The 20,593-nt window shown below is 45.7% G+C and overlaps 2 protein-coding genes across 2 annotated transcripts in view; both read left to right on the forward strand.

The window, feature by feature from the left end:
- MECR (mitochondrial trans-2-enoyl-CoA reductase) overlaps positions 1 to 8,558 on the forward strand; it is a 29,798-nt gene extending 21,240 nt beyond the window's left edge. The window contains exons 5-10 of the mRNA XM_012645972.1: positions 1,598 to 1,700; positions 2,765 to 2,867; positions 4,077 to 4,150; positions 6,447 to 6,507; positions 6,665 to 6,737; positions 8,181 to 8,558. Coding sequence (XP_012501426.1) covers positions 1,598 to 1,700; positions 2,765 to 2,867; positions 4,077 to 4,150; positions 6,447 to 6,507; positions 6,665 to 6,737; positions 8,181 to 8,338 — 572 coding nt within the window. The 3' untranslated portion in view covers positions 8,339 to 8,558. The remainder of the gene's footprint in view (positions 1 to 1,597; positions 1,701 to 2,764; positions 2,868 to 4,076; positions 4,151 to 6,446; positions 6,508 to 6,664; positions 6,738 to 8,180) is intronic.
- A 6,578-nt stretch (positions 8,559 to 15,136) lies between these two features.
- SRSF4 (serine/arginine-rich splicing factor 4) overlaps positions 15,137 to 20,593 on the forward strand; it is a 28,289-nt gene continuing 22,832 nt past the window's right edge. The window contains exon 1 of the mRNA XM_012645973.1: positions 15,137 to 15,570. Coding sequence (XP_012501427.1) covers positions 15,464 to 15,570 — 107 coding nt within the window. The 5' untranslated portion in view covers positions 15,137 to 15,463. The remainder of the gene's footprint in view (positions 15,571 to 20,593) is intronic.

Consider the following 20,593-nt stretch of genomic DNA (forward strand, 5'->3'; position numbering starts at 1 on the left):
TTGCCCAAGGCCTGGCTAAAAGCCTATCCCAGCTTCCCATGAAGGGAAACATGGTTTCTCCCCACTGTGGCAGAGGGTCCTGGGAGCCATCAGTGGAGAAAGCCAGTAGGTATGACCAGGGACCTTTGCTGGAGTCCCAGTGCAGCAGACACTTTGGTCGCCTGCATCTCATCCCCTTAAGCACCTCTGATTTGGGCTGCAGCTGTGGTGGACAGATCTGAGGGTTCTGACACCACCCAGCGTAAGTGCCCACTGTGCATCTCTCTACTTTTCTGCCTCAGCGCTGATGTGGCATGAGCTAGATCAGTGTTAAACTTAGGATCTTGATTCATAGTAAGAATTACATTTTACATTATAATCCAGTATATACATATGTGAAGATATATATTAATATAATAGAAACCAAAGTTTCTTGAAACAATATTTACCCTTACTATGTACAATGATGCACCGTTACTTTTTATATATTCTCCTCAATTTTAACTTTAAAAAAAGGCTGCTTGCAACCTACTAGATTGAGTCATAATCCACTAAGGGGTGACAGCCTGCATGCTGACCTCTGGCTAAGGAAGACGGGCATTCTTCTTCCAGGAAGTCCTCGGCCTCTAGTTCTGGCCCACTGCGAAATCCCTGCTGCCGCTCAAAAACCAGATGGCATTTCAAAGTTAACAGAACACTTTCCTGGACACGATGCATTTCACTCTCATGAGGGGCTCCCTGATCGATGATCCTAGGACTCCTGTTTTATGGGGAGGAAACTGAAGTTCAAAAAGGTCATGATTTGTCCCATCTCATTTAGTTACAGTCATCTGTGAAGCTGGGACTCACACCCAGGTCCATCTTGTTCCAGAACCCACATTTTTCCCAACATGCCACACTGCCTTCTCTATTGGCTGATTCCAAAGCTACACCTGGGCTTTGACCATAAAACTGTTAATAGGACCCTGTTTCGAGGGCTGCCGGTTTGTGCAGTGTGGCTCTAGTACCATTTCAAGGCAGTGCCCCTTTATTAAACAGTACAGAGGGGAATAAGGCATGGCCCTTCCCTCAGGAAGCTGCAAGCTACTGATGGAAATGGACCGTACACAGCAAGTATAGGACAAGGCAGGCCATGGCATTAACAGAGAGGCCCAAGGGCACCATGGGCGCATGTAGAGGGAAGAATCCAGGAAGCTTCATAAAGGAAGGCACACTTGAGCTGTGCTTCAAAGGATATATAGGATTTCAAAATGAAGGAAAAGAGAAGGAAGAAAACATTGAAAACCAAGGAAATAACCTATGCAGAGACTTGAGGACATAAGAGTTGGGAGGATGATGAAGGATATAAAGCCTTTACATAGCAGGGTCTAAATTATGTCCGCGGTAGTTGCTGAGTCGCCAAGTCCTGGGAGGCATCGTGGGTGTTGTGGAAGTTTGGGAGGCACCAGGGGAACAGTGAGCAACAGTGCAAGGTCTGAGATGGCTCAGCAGCTGGGGTCTCGGGCCCTTTTGAGCCTGAGGACTCCATCTCTTGCCCTATAATAGAATCCCAGGCTGGGAACCCTTGACACATTACAGACCCACAGGGCTTGACTTGGGTCTCTTCCTGGCTCCACAGGGGATTCTGTCATCCAGAATGCATCCAACAGTGGAGTGGGACAAGCAGTCATCCAGATCGCTGCAGCCTTGGGCCTGAGAACCATCAACGTGGTCCGAGACAGGTACGTGGGGAGCCTAATGCCAGACCACAACTTGGGCCTTTCCACCTCACACCTGCCCATGTGGCCACCAGGTGGCGCCCTTGCATAGCCATAGACTGGCGCCTTTATGGTTCACTAACCGCTGGCAGCCGAGACAGATGAGTCAGCCCCCAGGAATGAAGTCCAGGTGGCTTTTGGCTATAGAATGAGTGAATCTCAAATGTAAAAAGAGGGCAGGAAGGAGGTGGAAACTGCCCTTACTGAACAGCTAAGAGTTTTTGAGACTCTTGACTTGAGACAACCCCCTGTTTTCAAAACCGTAGTTCATATTTGGGAATGTTCGGAACTATGTTATTCTTTCTGTGAACTGTCTGACGCAAGGCCCTTTCTTTTCCCTTTGCATTTGTGTGGTACTTTAAAGTGCACTAAATATAGATGTGAGGGAGGGGGCAAGTTTGTCAAGTTTCAGAGAGAAGAAGCAACTTGCTCGTGAAGACACAGCAAGTCAGAGGCAGATTTTGTTTCCTCACTTACTGTTTCCATCATATCATCCAGTTCCTTTAAGCCTCGTTGTCCACAAATGTGGCTGTGTCTGTCTTGGACGTCCAGTCTTAGTAGGAGAATTGATCTCGCTTCAGTTCCCCATCCCCTCAGCTGTGCTAACAAAAATTATTCTGCTTGCCTTAGCCAAAGAGGCCCAGAGCCACTCCTGGGCTAGAGTGTTTGCACAACACTTGGAAGAGCCCCTTGAAAAGAGGGGGCAAAGGAAATGGAGTTTGTCGTTTCAGTAGAAGAAATCAGGAAGTGAACTGACTTCTCAGATGGCACAGATGGTTTCTAGCATCCTTGAGCTTGCAGGGGCTGTAGAAGCCACCCAGTCTAGCTGTCTTGTGCCTGTGAGGAAACTGTTGCAGCCTGATGAAATTAGGTGGCTGATCCCTGCTCAAGACCTGGCTTAAACCCAATCCCAGCTTCATGCAAAAAGAAACGTGGGTTTTCACAGCTATGGGGAGAGGTCCAGGGAGCCTTTGGTGGACACAGCCAGCAGGTGTGACCAGGGACCTTGGATTGTGTTTGGTTTCCAGACCTGACATCCAGAAACTGACCGAAAGACTCAAGAGTCTGGGGGCTGAGCACGTCGTCACAGAGGAGGAGCTAAGAAGGCCTGAGATGAAAAACATCTTTAAGGTACCTAGGAGGCCAGGTGCGGTGCCTCACACCTGTAATCCTAGCACTTTGGGAGGCTGAGGTGAGAGGATTGCTTGAGGTCAGGAGTTTGAGACCAGCCTGAGCAAGAGCGAGACCCCATCTCTACTAAAAATAGAAAAAAATAAGCCAGGCGTGATGGTGCACGCCTGTAGGCCTACTCAGGAGGCTGAGGCAGGAGGATTACTTGAGCCCAGGAGTCTGAGGTTGCAGTGAGCCATGGTGATGCCATTGTGCTCTAGCCCACGTGACAAAGTGAGACTCTGTCTCCAAAAAAAAAAAAGAAAAGCTGGGAACTGGCACCCTCATTTTTCTCTGAAAACCTCCCTTTCCTCTTCTGGGACAGGCAAAGCCCATTCCCCTTAGCTGGAGCAGCATCAAGCGCCCAGATGCTGTGAAGGAGGCAGGAGAAAGAGAGTTTAGGAAACCCTGTATGATTTGCAGTTTTAAACATTTGTGGTGTCACAGTGGGTATGACTCCCGGAGTTAGGAAGAGGACCTGGGAAACAGAGGCACAGAGAGAGAAGAGAAAGAAAAGAAGTAACGTTTCCTAAGCACCTGCTTTATGTTATATCTGATAATCCCCACAAAAGCTCTACAAAGGAGTTGTTATCTGTTTTATAGATGAGGAAACCAAGACTCAGAAGAGATAAAGGTCTTGACCGAGACCACATAGTCAGAAGTGGTAGAGTCAGGACTGGCCTCAGGTTTCTCTCAACTCAAAGCCTCTTAACCTTCTGAAACATCCACCCCCAACACGATTAGGTGACCAAATCCTGTCAGCCTGTTTGCACTGAACTATCTGGAAGGACCAAAGACATATACTCACTCAAGAACACATGCCTCTTACAAACTCTGAAGCAGTAGATTAGCACTGCTTATTATTATTAAACTGAGTCATAAGTACTGACAAGAGGCACACTCAGGGAGCTGAAGTCCATTGAAACTGAGCATAAATGCTCTTTGCCTATTTTTTCCCAGAGGAACTGAGTTTTGAACCAGGTTCTAAAATGGACAATAGGAAAGGCCCTTCCTAGGCAGAGAAAAAAGCGAGTTTGAAGGCACAAACATCCCATTTTCTTCACTCCCTCCACCTAACACAACCCCGGCCAGGGAAGTACTGTTTGTGGCAAGCTTCAGACCCTGCATGTAGAGAGGTGACTCCCTCACTGCAGGTTCCTTGTTTTTCAGGACGTGCCCCAGCCACGGCTTGCTCTAAACTGTGTCGGCGGGAAGAGCTCCACAGAGCTGCTGCGGCAGTTAGCGTAAGTCCCTCAGCCCTGCGGGTCCAGCTCGCTGGAGTTCTCCAGATCTTTAGCTGGGAGGACCATCAAGTGACCAAGTCCCAGTGGCAATGGCAGCCAAGGCCAGGTCAGCACGACATTGAGTAGGAACAAAGTCATCTAGCTATCGGGGCAATTATTTCTCAGCCTCCTCCTTTGTAGACTACTGAGAGGTCTGTCCAGCTTTATTTTTCCAAGGGACCCCAGAAGTAGATTGCTAAAGCTGTCTGCAACAGGGAAATGGCCAGGGATTCATAACCTAGGGCATCTTAAAAAGTCACTTAATCCTAGCTTATGAGCTTTTAAAATTTGTATGAGCTTTTAAAAATAGATTCTAATTTAGAGGTAACATTATGCTTATTACAAAACATTTTGAAAGCATGTAAAAATACAAAGGAAAACTTAAGCATAAAAGTTACCTATCATCCCACCACTAAGGGAGATAAGCACCATTGACAGTGTTAGTGACACGTGTCCTTCCGTTCTTCTTTCCTTTAATATAAACTTCTGGAGCTGGAGGGTGGCCTGAAAAGACACTTCCCAACTAAAGCAACAATCCTCTCAACAACATTGATTCATTTAACACATATGTGCGAGCACTCACTAGATACCAAGTGCAGAGATGGCTGGGACGCTAAGGTAACCTCTGAGAATGCACAAGCTAGACAGGCAGATGAGTCACGTTGCCAAAGAGCTGTCATGAGAATCACTGAGCATTTACCATGTGCCAGACCTTGTACAGTGCTTGGCCTACCCCTCCCACAACCTCTAGATGTGGGGTCCGGTCTCCATTTTATACTTAAAGAAAATGAGGCCCAGAGAGGGTAAGTACTTGGCCTAAGGTCTAGTCAGCAGGAGAGCCAGGCTTGACCCAAGTTTGCTTGACTCCACAGCACACCTCTTCAGCCCTCCTCAGGCAGCCTGTGGATGAAACATTGTTAGGTGGTTACGTGTGTAGGCGTTAGAGTCAGAATGGCTAGGTTCAAGCCCCAGCTCTGCTACTTACTAGCTGAAAAGTTAGGTAATACGTGAAAAATGACCTAGGCCTCAGCCCCTTCATCTGTAAAATGGGAGTGAGATAAATCCCTTCTGCCTCCGAAGGTTAATCCGAGGAACACTAAGATGATGTACAAATCGCTGTACAAATAGGGGATGGGCTTCAGCTTCAGCTTTCTCATCTGCAAGATGAAGACATTAAAAGTGCTCCTTTGGGAGGATTGCTTGAGCCCAGGAGTTTGAGGTTGCTGTGAGCTAGGCTGATGCCACGACACTCTAGCCCGGGCAACAGAGTGAGACTCTGTCTCAAAAAAAATAAAATAAAATAAAATAAAAGTGCTCCCTTGGGGTTGCTGTTAGGATTCACAGAGACAACACATGTAAAATGCTTAGAACTGTGCCTGACACATAGCAGACATTCAGTACATGTTAGCGAGTCTGATTAGACCAAGTGCAGTGGGGACACAGAGGAGAGAGGGCCTAATTCCCAGGCGCTACTTTCTAGAGCAGGTGGCAGTTGAAGGATACTTAACACCAAACTACGCAGCAGCCTCAGGAATAGTTATGTGCCCCACATAGCAGCTTCTTCCACTTGGTAGTTTCCAAAGTCTTCCTCATGCTGTCCCAAAATGTGCCTAAGGTCATCCTTGATCAATAGACTCTTAAAAGAGCCAGGGATTAGTCTAGCTTATTAACTTCTAAAAATTCTATGAGCCTCACTCCTGTTGGACTGCTGGTGGGGGGCGGGGGGACATCAGAGAATAGGTACTAACAAGGCATCTCCTGTGGTGAGAGGACACTTGTCATTGTCCCCTTCACTGTCCACATCATGCCTGTCTGTAGGACTGTTTCATTGAGTTGATCCTCAGAATGAGCAAATGAGGTCTGGTCTGTTTTCAGTGCGTTGTCCAAGGTCCACGCTCCTGTAAGTGGGAGTGGAGCCAGCGCTGAACTCAGCTCCTGAGCACTTCTCTGTAGAGTGTGTTTCTTTGGAACACTTAAAGCCTGGCTGGGCGGGTTAGATCAGTGGGTTCCCAACCCTGGCTGAACATCCAGGTCGTCTGGACGGTGTGTGGGGTGTATGTGTATGTTGTTTTTAATGTACATTCTTGCCTCCTGATTTATTAGGTCTGGGGTTAGGCCTATGAATCTGTATTTTTGAACCCTTCCCAGCGATTCTGAGAGCAAGGTTTAGGACTCAGGGTTGGAATAGAAGCGCCGTGACAGGTTCAAGAAGGGCTCTGTCTCTGTGCCCACTCTTTGTTCTCTTTGGACTCCTCAGGCCTGGAGGAACCATGGTGACCTATGGGGGGATGGCCAAGCAGCCCATCATAGCCTCTGTGGTAAGCTGGCCGGGGAGGCATGCCTGGAGACAGGGGCCCGGACATCTCAGCTGTGTAAACTCAGGCGATGCCCCTGTGCTTGAGGGGAATCTGTGCCATTAGGTGGTGCCTGAAGTTCTTGCCCTCAGAGCCCAGTATGTGCTTCCTATGTCCACAGAGCCTGCTCATTTTTAAGGATCTCAAACTTCGGGGCTTTTGGTTGTCCCAGTGGAAGAAGAACCACAGTCCAGGTGAGTGGATAGCCCCAATGCCAAGGGTCACAGGAGAGGGCAGTGCCTAAGAATGGCTGCAGAAGTGACTAGCCACTCTGAGCCCTAGAGAAGTGACTGGGTCCCCAGCCCCACAACAGGATCCAGGCAAATAGCCTCCAACCCCAGCTGCAGTCAGCAAATAGTTACTAGACTAAACTGGGTTAGTCCTTGGGGGCACAATGTCAAACAAGACAGACACTGCCCCCGTCCTGAGGAGCCAACAGTGGGGAAGACAGCCAGGTGAAGAGGACAGACTCTGGAGCCTGCCTGCCTGGGTTCAAATCCTGCCTCCACCATTACCGGGTAGAGGTTCTACCCAGCCTCAGTGGTGGGCCCTTGGGCAAGTTGCTAATCTCTGCCTCAGTTTAAACTTAAGTTTAAACTCTTGTTAGCCCTGTTTGACAGAGGAAGAAATCGAGGTTCAGAGTGGTTAAGTAGCTTGCCCAAGGTCACCCCACCTAGGGAGTGGTGCAGCCAGGATGTGAACTGTCTCTCTGACTGGAACCCAAGTCAGGACACCGTGCTCCTCTCCGGGAGGACTGGCTCCCCAGAGCGTGACCCCAAGCTGTGAATGAAGAACCACACGGAGCTATCCAAGTGAAGGGGAAGAAAGTGCTAGTGTGAGTGGTGGAAACATAGCCCATGCAAAAGCCCATCACAGACAGAGCGCGACTCTCCAGGCTCCCAGGTGATTCTGAGCAACCTGGAGCATTGGGTCTGAGCTGGGGCTGGGAAGCTGGACAGGTGGGTTGGGCCCAGATTACACACTTAAAGCATTCAAACTCTATCTTCAGGGCAATTGAGGAGCCACTGAAGTGTTTTAAGCAGGAAATGTGATTAGGTTTGAAGGCTGAATGAATTTATATCTATGAAGAAACACTTCTCAGCCAAGGCCTTCACTTCTCATCTGCCTGCACCATTTTGGGTCCTTAGCAGGAGGCAGGACCAGGGAGAGGATGTTGATGGCCTCATGTTGTGGGGATCTGGGAGTCCTGGGCTCTCTGGGAGAGCTCCTTTCCCTGAGCAAAGCGAGTTCTTTCCACATCAGTTGGCATGCCAGGCACACCCAGCTCCCTCCCTGTGCCTCTTCCAGCTTCCCTGCCTCAAAGTAATGCTGCCCCTCCCACCATTCAGCACCCTGGCTGCACCCAGTTAGGCTCTGTGGGCCTGAGCCGTCTCTGCCTGCCCGCCCATCAGCTCCTAGGGCCGCTTGCCATATTCCTCTGTCCCCACCCTGGCCCTCACTGTCCTGAACACAGTCAGGGACCAGGCTACCTCCACAGCCACCCTATCCTTGGCAAAGCCAGGCTCTTAAGGCTTTACAGGAGCTCAGTGCCCATTCCTGCCCACAGGGCAGCCATGTGCCATCTCCCCAAGCCCCAGTGGCTAGTCCCCTGTCTGACTTCCTCCAACTTCCCACAGACCAGTTCAAGGCGCTGATCCTCACACTTTGCGATCTCATCCGCCAAGGGCAGCTCACAGGCCCCGCCTGCGCCGAGGTCCCACTGCAGGACTACCAGCATGCCTTGGAAGCCTCCATGAAGCCCTTTGTGTCTTCAAAGCAGATTCTCACCATGTGATCATCCCAGAGGAGCCAGAGCCAAGTAGGAGGGGAGGCTGGTCAGTGGGACGGGTTGCAGGCCCCTCGGTCAGGGCCCAGCCCTCCCCAGACTACTCCTCCCTCACCGTCTCTTCCTCTTAGGAAGATTGTGCAGGCAGCCAAGGCTTTCCCCAGGGCCAGCCTTAGGGGACCTAATAAAGTCTGAACTTCCTAAAAATAAAAAAATTTAAAATAGAAGTCACCCCTGTCAAGGAGGACTGTCACTGTGCACCTGCCATCTCATAGCACTAAGAAGCTCCTGCCCTGCTTTTCCTTGTTTTGTCCCCCCAGTAGTCATTTCCTGACCACCCTGAAAGCAAGGCCTGGCTGGGCACTGGCAGGTGCAGAAGCCAGTAAGTGGCAATCCCTGCCCGCAAGCGGTATAAGCCCAGAGAGGAGACTCTCATAGAAAGGAAGGTTTGACTCACTTCTCAGGGAGTGTGTGGCTCAGTCCAGGGGATGGGGGAAATCAGCTGCACAGAAGAATGACTGCAGGGCGAGGTCATCAAAGCCCTGAGGAACTAAGGACATGGGGTCTCAGGTAGCTGGACCAGCCTCATGAAACTCCCATTCTAACTGGACCAGCAGTTCTCAATCAGGCAGTTTTACTCCCTGGGGGATATTTGACAGTGTCTGGGGACTTTTTTTTTTTTGGATGTCACAACTTGGAGTGGGGTTGCTACAGGCATGTAGTGGGTAGAAGTCAGCAATGCTGTTAAACATCCTGCAGTGCACAGAACAGCCTCCCACAACAAAGAAGTATCCAGCCCAAATACTCATGGTGCCACTGCCACGAAACTCTGCATTAAACAGTCCTACAGCAATTACCTGGTGATTAGCGCTGTAAAGAAGACATGCAGCAGGTACTAAGGTCTCGTCCTAGGCCTGGGGTCAGGAAAGGCTTCCTTGAAGGTGGGCCCTGACAAACGAGTGGGCTTTATTCAGGCAGAGAGAAGAGTTTGACATTATGTGACTTTTTGGTGTTTGCTTCGTGATCCACTTGCCCAAAGCAAAGAACAGAGACTTTGGGATATCTCCCTTATTACCTGGCCCTCATTCAGAGAGTATTTATTGAGTGCCTAGTGTGTGCCTAAAGCTGGGATTACCAATCAAAGATATTCTGCTGCCCTCAAGTTGCTTAGCCTAGTGCAAGAGACAGATCATTACAGTGCAATGATGAGGTCGCTGATACTGAGGTGTTCAGAGGGCTGTGGCAGGACACGGGCCCAGCTCTGCCTGAGGGTGTCAAGGAAGGATTGGTAGAGGAAGTAATGTCCACAGCGAATCCTGAAAACCAAGCAGGAAAATGCGTACCAACAAAGCCAACAGTGAGAGAGAGAGAGAGAGAGAGAGAGAGAGAGAGTTTGGAGGTGAATGCAACTGCTACCTTAGACATGGCAGGAATGTGAGAACTGAGGTGAGTTGTGGGCAGGCGTCAGATCACAAAGGGATACAAAGGGAGTCTGACTTACCCTGAAGCCCTTGTGGGGCACTGAGAGATTTTAAGCAGTGGAATGATGTGGACAAACTGGCTCTGGAAGGTTTAATTGCATGCAAGTGAGTACGCAGACTCCCAGCATAATCATTTTGCCTTTGGGAGCATCTTGTGTGTCCTCTGGAGAAAAGGATGCAGCTTCAGCCTCGGGCTGAGGATTGGCAGTACCCTCTGGGTAAAATTTGCCACTTTCTCCACCGGGGCTCCGGATCAGCCCCAGCTCCTGCCTGTTCTAACCTCTATCCTCTAGGTTAGTGGGACAGGTGATTTGTACAAATGGTCAACGTGGGACAGGTGATTTGTACAAATGGTCAACATGGGCCAGTGAAAACAACCTGAGAGGGAGAGGAGGCTGCCCTAAGGCTATGGGAGTAGAAGTTAAAATTAGGTTTTTCAAGGGGAATCCACAGGTTGGAGGTTAAAGGGAGCAATCAACCTATGGCCACGGTGAAGGAGCAGGGCCCCTGGCACTGACTCCACGAGGCGGCAGACAGGAGGGAGGAAGGTCCATAACACCATGTTTAGAGATCTCACGGCATAATACACAAAGTGTCCTGAGAACTGTGAAGGGAATTATTCATTGCACCTTTAGGGGTCTGGAGGTGACATTTGGCTAGTCTTTAAAGGATGATTATAATTTACTCGGGGAAGGAAGTCAAGCATTGCAGACTAAGAGACCAGATTAAACAAAGTTATAGAGACAGGACATTGATGTCAGAACCTTCTCATTTTCCCCAAATATCCATTCTCTTCCTTAAAATTAAAGTCTATGACTTTTAGGTGGGCATATGGTAGGCTGGAATAAACACAATGTTTCCCTGCATCCCTTACAGCTAACAAGGTCTGCCCCACATTATGTAAGCAGAGGTATTCAGTGTCAGTTTGTTAGGAACCTCTTTCAAATATAGCTGGCATGCATCCTGTACTTTTTCTTCACCTTCCACCTGGCTGGGATACAGACATAATTCCTGGAGTTTGTATAGCCATCTTTAACCATGTTAAAAACAGGACAGCAGCAAGATCAAAGCCTGGCTTCCTGACACCCTGAGCTCCACCTGCTTACCCCAGGGCTATTGTACATGAGAAATAAGCTTCTATCTTATTTAAGCTTCTAATATTTGGAGTTTCACTGAACCTAATCCTAAGTGATACAAATTCCTTGATTAACTTACATTGAAATCAAGTCAATCAATCTGAAGCTGAGAAAGTAGATTGTGGCAGTTTATGATTCCCAGCTAAGGAATCTGGACTTTATCCTGTTGACAGAAGGGAACAAAAAATTTCTCAGCCAGAAGATCAGAACTGTGCTTTGGAAAAATCCCTCTGGCAACAGGTTAGGGGACAATTTGGAGGAGGGAGGCACTAAAGAAAGAGAAAATCAGAGATTCCCAGCCTCTGAATTTCACATAAGTAAACCCACTCCCTTCCTCTAAATTTCGAAGACCAGTTAGGGGTTGCCAACATTTAAGAGGCCAGCAGAGGTAAAGGGAACTGAGACAAAGCATAATGTCAAAAGAGAATCTGACTTGAAATCATCTCTTCTATTCTTTACAAGTGCAGGAGATTGTTTTTAATTTTCAGACTCAATAGTCTCTGTGGAGTTGGGACAGCTCTTCTCACCCACTAAGTAAACAATATCTTTTTTAAATGGCTAAAGGAGGAACCCTTGGCTCCAGGAAATTAAAATAAGACAAAGAGGCATTACCTCCTAAATCAAAACTTGAGCACACCTCAAGTCCTGAGGCTTCATGACTCCTCTGCCTCTCTTCTGGGACCACCCACCTTGTGACTACCTACAGCCACTGCCATAATATTGATGAATGTCTTGTGTCTTGGGAGATGAGGTAATTAAGCCCAATTTCCTCAGGGGAAGACTGAGGCCCAGAAGAAAAAGGTTCTTACATTAACCTGTGTGTGCCAGGCATTGCTGTCCTTGTGCATGGAAACTCAAAGCAACACCTGCCAGCTCCATGCTTATTGGCAGGTGCCATGGACACTCGGTCCAGCCACGTGCAGAAGAGAGGCTCGGTCCTGACACAGCAAGCATCTGCCTGTATCTGAAGGCTAGCCTAAAGGTAAGTGGGAAGGAGACATTGGCACCTTCTGCAAGGGAAGAAAGAAGCCTTCCTTATGCCCATAACCCTTGGCAGTATACAAGCACTTTCATACATGCATCTTCATTTGATTTTCACAACTTTCCTGTATCATTGAGATGTTAATATCACCACTTTACAGAAGCAGCAGCTACTGAGAGAGGTGAAATGAGTTGTTCCAGATCACACAGTAGTTGGCAGAGCTGGCTTTAGAAGACAGGTCCCCTAACCCTGTCTGGTCACCAATCCAGACAGTCCCAATTCTTTTGGCCCCACAGTTGGCCTTGGAGCTCCCTTTATCCTCAGGACTTCTTTTTTTTTTTTTTTCTGAGACAGAGTCTCATTCTGTTGCCTGGGCTAGAGTGCTATGGTGTCAGCCTAGCTCACAGCAACCTCAAACTGCTAGGCTCAAGCGATCCTTCTGCCTCAGCCTCCCAAGTAGCTGGGACTACAGGATTACAGGCGTGAGCCACTGCGCCCAGCCAGGACTTCTTGATATTGTTCTTGACATGTCAACAGGAAGAGTTCAAATTCCCCTGAGTCTCATGAAAAAAAAAAAAGGAGAATCAAGAGGCCACTGAAGTAATCCAGGTAAGAGATCATTCATTTATTCATTCAATAAATATTTTAAACACTCATTATGTGAAAGGCATTGTTGTAGGTACTAGGGATACAGCAGGAGACAAAAAACGTGGCCCCTGATAACAGCACAATTTTCTAGTGGAGGAGACAGTAAATAAATAAGGTAATTACAGACTACATAGTGAGTGCTGTGAAATATCATGACGACAGAGGGTATTTGAGATAAGGTGGGCAAAGAATGCCTCAGGCCTGAATAAGGAGGAGCCAGCCATATTCCAAGCAGAGGGGGCAGCACATACAAAAGCCCTGATGTGTCAATAATACAAGGCCTCAACTAGGTCAAGAAATGGGAATGGAGAGAAGTGGCTGAATTTGTGAATATTTAGAAGGAAGAATCAAAAGGACAGACTCATGTGGTGGTTGAAGGTTGAACTTTGGCACCTTGCTGGATGGAGGTGCCACTCCCTGAGTTAGGGAATTCAGGAGGAGGAGCAGATTTTGGGGACAGGCATTTCCCCTCTGTGAGGCTCTTCTTCCCATCTGTACAATAGGTTGATCAGACCATAACAACCAAAGTTAGTGCTAATTCTTAAGAATGTTATCATCCTCATACCTTATTGAATTCCAAATGGATTAAAGATTGCAATAGGGAGTGTATATTCAGGGCAACTTAATTCTATGCTCCTGGGTGGCCATCCTCAAGCTTTGGGCTCCACTAAACTCTGTACTTATTCACTTAAAAAAAAAAAAAAAGATTGCAGTGTAAAAATAAGCCTTAAAAGCAACAGAATAAACCATGGGAGATTTTTTTTTTTTAAAGCTGAGTAAGGGGCTGGGCATGCTGGCTCACATCTGTAATCCTAGCACTTTGAGAAGCTAAAGCAGGAGGATGGCTTGAGGCTAGGAGTTCAAGACCAGCCTGGGCAATAGCCAGACCCGGTCTCTACAAAAAATAAAAAAATTTAGCCATGTGTGGTGGTGTACACCTGTAGCCCCAGCAACTCAGGAGGCTGAGGCAGGAGGATCGCTTGAGCCCAGGAGTTGGAGGCTGCAGTGAACTATGATGACACCATTGCACTCTAGCTCCAGCAACAGAGCGAGACCCTGTCTAAAAAAAAAAAAAAAAAAAACCCAAAAGCAAACAAAGCTGAGTGAGCAAAGCCATTCAAACTACAACACAAAATCCAGAATCAAAGAAAAATAAAGGATGGATAAATTCAATCCCATAAATAGCTAATGTTTTTGCATGGCAAAAAAAAAAAACCACTCTAGGGCCTAGGCAAAGTCAAAAGTCAACAAACTGGGAAAAAATATTTGCAACTTATTTGACAAAGACATTATTTTCCTAAAATACAGTGAGCACCTATGAATCAATAAGAAAAATGGGCAAAGGATATTAACAGACACAGGAAGGAAAACATATCTTAAGCTTATGAAGAAAGGTTCACTCCACTCAAAATAAGGTATTTGCAAATTGGAGATACCATTTTTCACCTATCAGATTGACAAAGATCAAAAAGTTTGATAACATGGTGTTGATGAAGATATGGGGAAACACACTTAGGGAGAATTGAGCAATATCTATCAAAACTACACATGCCCACCCCCTTTGACCCAAATAGCCTACTTCTAGGAATAGAGTCTACATATACGTATACACAAGTTCCTTCACTGCAGCTGTTGTAATAACAAAAGGTTGGAACCAGTATCAATTTGGTTAAATAAATTACTTGTATAAAATGGTATATTATGAGCCATAAAAATAGTCCTGAGGAAGGTCCTTTTGTGCTCTTATGGAAAGGTTTTCTAAATATATTAAGTACAGAAGTGTATGTATAGTATCCTACTATTTGTTTCATATGGGTAAATTAACCTCTGGAAGGACATTTAAGAAACTGCCTCTGTGGAGGGAAACTAAGCGGCTGTAGGATAGAGAAGGGAAGACCTTTCACTTTGTATCATTTGAACCTTGAATTATCCTTTCCAATAAAAACAAGCAAAAAAACAAAATTCCTTTGCGGTTCTAGGTAAACTGAATTTGAAGGGAACCAGTATTTATTGAGCTTCTACTCCGTTCCAGACACTATTCCAACCACTTCCACATACACTAGCCCATTTAATTTACCCTGGTAGTTCACTGAGGTATAGTATTAAGTATAAATTATTGTAATTTTACAGGTTAGAAAATAGGTTAGATTCGTCAAGTAATTTGCTCACGTCTAATCTAGTTTCAAAACTCCAGCCTTCTCCACTTCTCACACTGCTTTATTTAAGCATAGTGTCCTATCTTAAAAATAATATTGGTACCATTTATTGAACACTTAACGATGTGCTGAAACAGTACTAAGTGCTTTAAATACCTACTCTCATATAATTCTCAAGACAATTCCGGAAGGTAGGAATTACTATCCCTTTTTACAGAGAAGATAAAGGAAGCTCAAAGGCGTCGCGCCTAACGAGCCCAAGGTCACGGGTACATAAACGTTTGGAAGCCAAGTTTAATTCCAAAGCTCCTGCTGTAAAATCGAAATCACACCCGGTTCAAAGGACAAAAGCGGGAACGCTCGCTCCGCGCTTCCGGCGGGAGGGGAGAAACAGGCTGCGGAAGGCAAGCTCGCGAGAGGACGTGCCGCAGGACCGCCTATCGATCACCTGGCCCCGCCCCGCGCTGGCGCGCCCCCGGGCGCGCCCCGCCCCCCAGCCCTGGCCAGGCGGGAAGCGAACGCGCACTCCCTCCCGTTACCCTCCGCCTAAGGGAAGGGCGGGGGAAGCGGAGGCGCGCGCTCGCGAGCTACGTGCTCGCGTACGTCGCCCGGGTTCGGCTGCGTCCGTCCCGCCGCCCGCCCGTTGCCGCCGCCGCCGCCGCGCTCTCGCTCTGCCGGCCGCCGCCTAAGGGGGGCTGGGGCCGGGGCCAGCCACCACCGCTGTTGCCGGGATGCCGCGGGTGTACATCGGCCGCCTGAGCTACCAGGCCCGGGAGCGCGATGTGGAGCGCTTCTTTAAGGGCTATGGGAAGATCCTGGAAGTGGATCTGAAGAACGGGTGAGGAGGGCGGAAAAGGGGCCGGTCGGGTAGGGACAGAGCTCCAGTGGTGGCGAGGAGTCCGCGGGGACGGGAGAGGGACGCCTACCCGCGCGGAACAGCTACCGGCCTGGTGTGGATCCGCCATAGTGGCGGCGCCTCGGGGGCGCGGGTAGGCCCCGGTTCCCACTGCGCCTGCGCGGGTGGGGGTGGAGGAGGGATAATGGAAGCGATGGTGAGGATCTGAGTGGGACCGGGAGAAAGAAAACCCGAGTGGGGTTGGGGGTCTGGGCGGGAGGACACAGCTCCGGGGCGACCGGGAGGACTGGGTTTTCCCTTTCCAGGTCCTGGACTGAGGCCTGGTTTGTCTCCGGGTAGGGATCGACCTTTCCCGCTCTTGAGGGCTGCTGGAAATAAACAGGATTTCCTGCTCTATTTTCACCTCTTCCCCAGTCTAATGGATCAGACAGTCACAACGCGTCTTTCCTGTGAACGGGAGCTCTGGAGGGGGGCCCTTTTAGACTTGCCATGTGCCACACTCTTTTGGGCGGGAGACTCCAGTTTGAGTAGTCTAGTGACAGTTTCGAAAGTATCGTCTTGCCATGCTGAAAGCCTTTCCCGTTCCCTCTGCAAGGGTAAATTAAAGTCTTAACTCTTTATCTTTAAGACTCCGTGCAGAGTTTCCATGCTGTGGTTTCCGTTCTCCATCTTGCCAAAAAATTGCTTTGCTGTTGTACAGTTTTTTAGAGAATAGTGGCCACCCTGACTAGTATTTCTGCGTCAACTAGTTAATGCAAATGGAGACACGCATCTCCAAATTACTAATTTACTGTCTTCCTTCTGTGGTCTGTTACTTGTATTCTTAATCTACTTTGGCAAAACAAGGCCAGCAGAAGTTACAACTTTTAGGGAAAACAAATGAGGACTCAGGCCTGGAGAAAATAATCAACGGGGAAAACTGGAAACCAGGAAATGTTCGGTAGAGCTTGTAAGGCATGGATATAAAATCAAAAGGACTAGAGATAACATTTTAGGACACTAAACCTTGGATGTTAGAGGAACCCTTGGCTTTTAAAAATAAAATCCCTCTACTTTGCAACAGGTCTGATACATAGCTACAGCTTACTCCCCAGGGGAGCAAAGCAACTGACACTTGAGGCGTTTTGAAAGGTACTGAAGTATAAGTTGCACATTTGAGAAAAATTGGTAGCTACCATATTCTCAATTTTTTTTAAGTTTAAAAATCCATTTCCAATTGATCATTAGGAAGGATCACCCTCTGAGGACATTGTCAATAAAGTGTTTATGAAGAATACTGATTTCTGTTAGAGTAAAAGGCTTAGAAAATTACTCATTTTGTACAACATAACTTTTGGTTCTTAAGGAATAAGTTGGAGGGGGGTGTTATTGTGCTACATATATGTGAGAGAGTTAATACTCCAGTTTTTTCAGAGCACAACTAAGTTGACAGAATAACTGTTATGGGAAAAGCATGGGTTTTGAAGTCAGGTCTGGGTCAAACTCTGACTCCACCATTTACATCTATGGACAAGTTACTTCTCTGAACCTGTTTCCTCATTCACGTGGAAAACGAAGATTAGTGATAATAAATGTAAAGCATTTGGCTTATAGCAGTAAGCGGTAGCTGTAATCAAAAGGATTTGACCATAATCATTAGGAGAGAGCTTGTTAGTGTTTGATAACATTAAGCATATTTGGTGTGGTTTTTTCTAAGGTTACTCAAGTGATAGTAAATAGGAAATGATGTGAGCGTTAATGGGGAAACTGGTTAGTCAACCAAGTGTATTGATAGACCACCACCAAGATGCCTACCACTGTGCTAAATAGGATTGGGGGAGAAGGCAGGAAAACAAGTTCTGTTCTTAACATAAATTAAGCATTTTGACATGTGCATTTTGAATTAAGAAATGCTTGCTCTCTTTGAACTCAAATGAGTAAAACTTAGAATGGTTTGCTTGAAAAGATTTGTTTGAAATGGTTTTGGAAGAATGGACTTAGCAGGGCTTGAAATGAAAATATGTAGCAATAGTATATGTTGTAATTGGTAATGAGTACGAGATCCAGTAAGGAGCATCTGTGAGAAATAATCTAGCTTGGACTGAGCTTTATGAAGGATCTAGAAACTTAACAACATAAAACAGAAACAGCAACTATTAAGATTTTACACTAAAAGTCAAAATCAATAGGTAGAGATTCAAAGGCTCTGAAAGGAAGAATTGAGCAATCCTGGAAATGATGAGATAAGAGGAGGAGAGGACCTTCTGAGACCCTAAATACCTGGGTCTCTTTTAAGGAACTGTTCATTCTTACAGTTATGCTGCTCAACCGTTGTATGTATGAAATCTATCACTTAAGGTTGAAATGAGGAATGGGAAGTCATTATAGGGATTTGAAGACAGGTGTGACAATCTCCAAACAGCACAAAATATGACCTCCTGGCATCATTCAGGGAACATTGCAGAGGAAAGTGATTTCTGGGAAGAGGACCAATGGTGAAGATGTATTTCAAGCAAGAATTGACTATATGGCGTAAATGCAAGAAAGACTGAAAGGCGGGAGTAGGTTCAAAAGGAAAAGATGGAGTAATTTAGCTATATGTGTAAGCTTATAGTCCTGAAACTGAGGATAGTGGATCTCCCTACTGAGAAGCATCTTTGAACATATATCTAGATTGTGATTAATAGTAATTTAAACTCAAAATTAGACTTTTGATGGATAGGGCTTTGAAGAATTGCTGGAGTTCAAATTTGTAGAAGTGAGATGTATCAATAGAAATACTAGGCTGAAGGGTTTGGGGTCAAGTTTAAAATTAATTAAATAAAGTGTAAAATACTTGTGTAATAAGAAAGATGACAAAGTCAGGAAGAAGATGAGCTCTCCTAGGGAAATTTAGTGTCCAAGAAAGGATTGTATGGACCCTCTTGGGATTTGGAGAAGAGGTATGTATGCAGTTGTTCATTACATGCCATTTTATTGTACCAGGCAACCCTAATCTAGATTGCTTCTGTTTTAGAGAACTTCTAGAAAGATGGTTCAGTGTGGGACCACAAACATGATGTAGACCTCCCAGGATATAGACTATTCCAGATTCCATTAGAGTCTGCTACATTCCTACCTGCTGCTTAAACTTCAACAAGAGCCACTCTGAGGAGGGGTGAGGAGGTAATTCTAGGTGTGTGTCCAGGAAGCAACAATATTAGCAGCACCTGTTTATAGCTTTTTAGCTCTTTGGTAATTTTTGCCGGCTTCGTGTATGGATTCTATGGATTTTCTTTTTTATTAATAAGCCACTTCATGTAATGTGTAGAAGGTTTTTTTTAGTTAACACTGGTTTCTTTTTTGCCATAAAATCTTGTGGTGGTTTCAGTCATAGATCTTTGTATCTTAATTTTTCCGTATTTTAGTTAATGAATAAAACTTAACACATTGTAAGATTATTTTGCCTGGAAAGATAAACCCCAAATCATTAAGGGTTTTATTATTTTTTTAGTTGGTTAAAGTCATGAATTAAAACTTTCAAGAGAAACTCTGAAACTATAAATTTTAGAACCTGTGTTTCACATTACAGTGAAATCATGAATAGTCAGAATTTTCAGAGGATGTTGGGGTCCGTTTAATTGGATTTTCATGATACCGATTGTGGCTAGGAAATTTTTGTTTTCACCTTTGTTTAAAATTTCTTCAAGTGGAATGCACCTTAATTTTTTAAATACGTAGTTTGACTCAGTAAGTCGGGTTTTTGTTCTGTGTGTCCCTGATTGCTGGAGAGCATTGTTTGTTAGGCCTAAGATACTGAGAGAAATCTTCGCCAACCCCAGAACCTACCCAGGGATTTTCTCTTTTGACTACTGAATCCTTGACGGGAGCTTGTTTTTTAATTTGTCTTTTCCTTTAAAGGGGGGATAAAGGAAGTATAGTTTAATGATCCAGGTTGTTGGTTCCTGGTTAGTTGAGGTGTTAGTGTATTCTTCGTGTGTGTGCGTGTGTGTGTGTGTGTGTGTGTGTGTGTGTGTGTGTGTGTGAGTGAGAGAGAGAGAGAAAGAGAGAGAGAGATAGATTACCTTCACCCACCACCAAGTGACAGATGAGTGCTTTATCATTTTTATGCTAATGCTATAACTAATGGGTGACAGGAATAACAAAAAGCAAACACTTTCCCTTTGGGAACTCTGCTGCCTTTTTGCTCATAAACTGTTCTGCCATCCTCAGGAATAATGTCCCGTTTGAACCCACATGTACCAAGCATTTGAGTCTATGTTAAAAGTAAGACATTTGGTTCTGGATTAATTTTATGATTATCTAAGAAGAGATTAAAACAAAACAAAGTTTTGTTTAAAGGACTGTTTGAACAACTCTTTACATAAAGACCCATTCTTAATTTGTTTTTTAACATTTCAAAGTAGCACATATTTATTATAAAAATTTTACATGTTTATTATAAATTTTTTTAATATAGAGGACAAATAATCCAAAGATGATATTGTCAGCATTTTGGGTACACAGTTTTTGCCTTTTTTCACGTTCACATGAATGTATATGTGTATGCTCTCTTTCCCTTTGGTTTTTCACTATTCTGTGCATATATAATACTAGCAGATATCCTTTACATAAATCTTTGTACACATTTCTTATTAATTACCTTAAAGTGGACTTTTAGAGTCAAAGCATATATACTTTTTAAGGATTTTGCTAACTATTGGTTTCTGTTAGCCTCTAGTATTTATATTTTCACCTGCTGTGTTTAAGAATTCCTATTTTTCTGAACTCTCCACTACCCTTTATTCTAATTTTTTAAATAATATTATTTACTTTGTAGAGCAGGTTCTCACTCTGTCGCCCAGGCTGCTCTTGAACTCCTCATCTTAACGCATTAACTGCCATGTGAGTTTTATTTACCTCACACTAGTTTTGAGCCCAGGGCTTCGTGAAGCATACGTAACTCACTTATCTCTTCACCTTGGGAGTCATGTGAACTGTTTTTCAAGTTGCATATAACTCACGCACAGAAAAAAACAAATTTTTC

Source organism: Propithecus coquereli, unplaced genomic scaffold (assembly GCF_000956105.1).
Source record: "Propithecus coquereli isolate 6110/MARCELLA unplaced genomic scaffold, Pcoq_1.0 Scaffold239, whole genome shotgun sequence".
Lineage (NCBI taxonomy): Eukaryota > Metazoa > Chordata > Mammalia > Primates > Indriidae > Propithecus > Propithecus coquereli.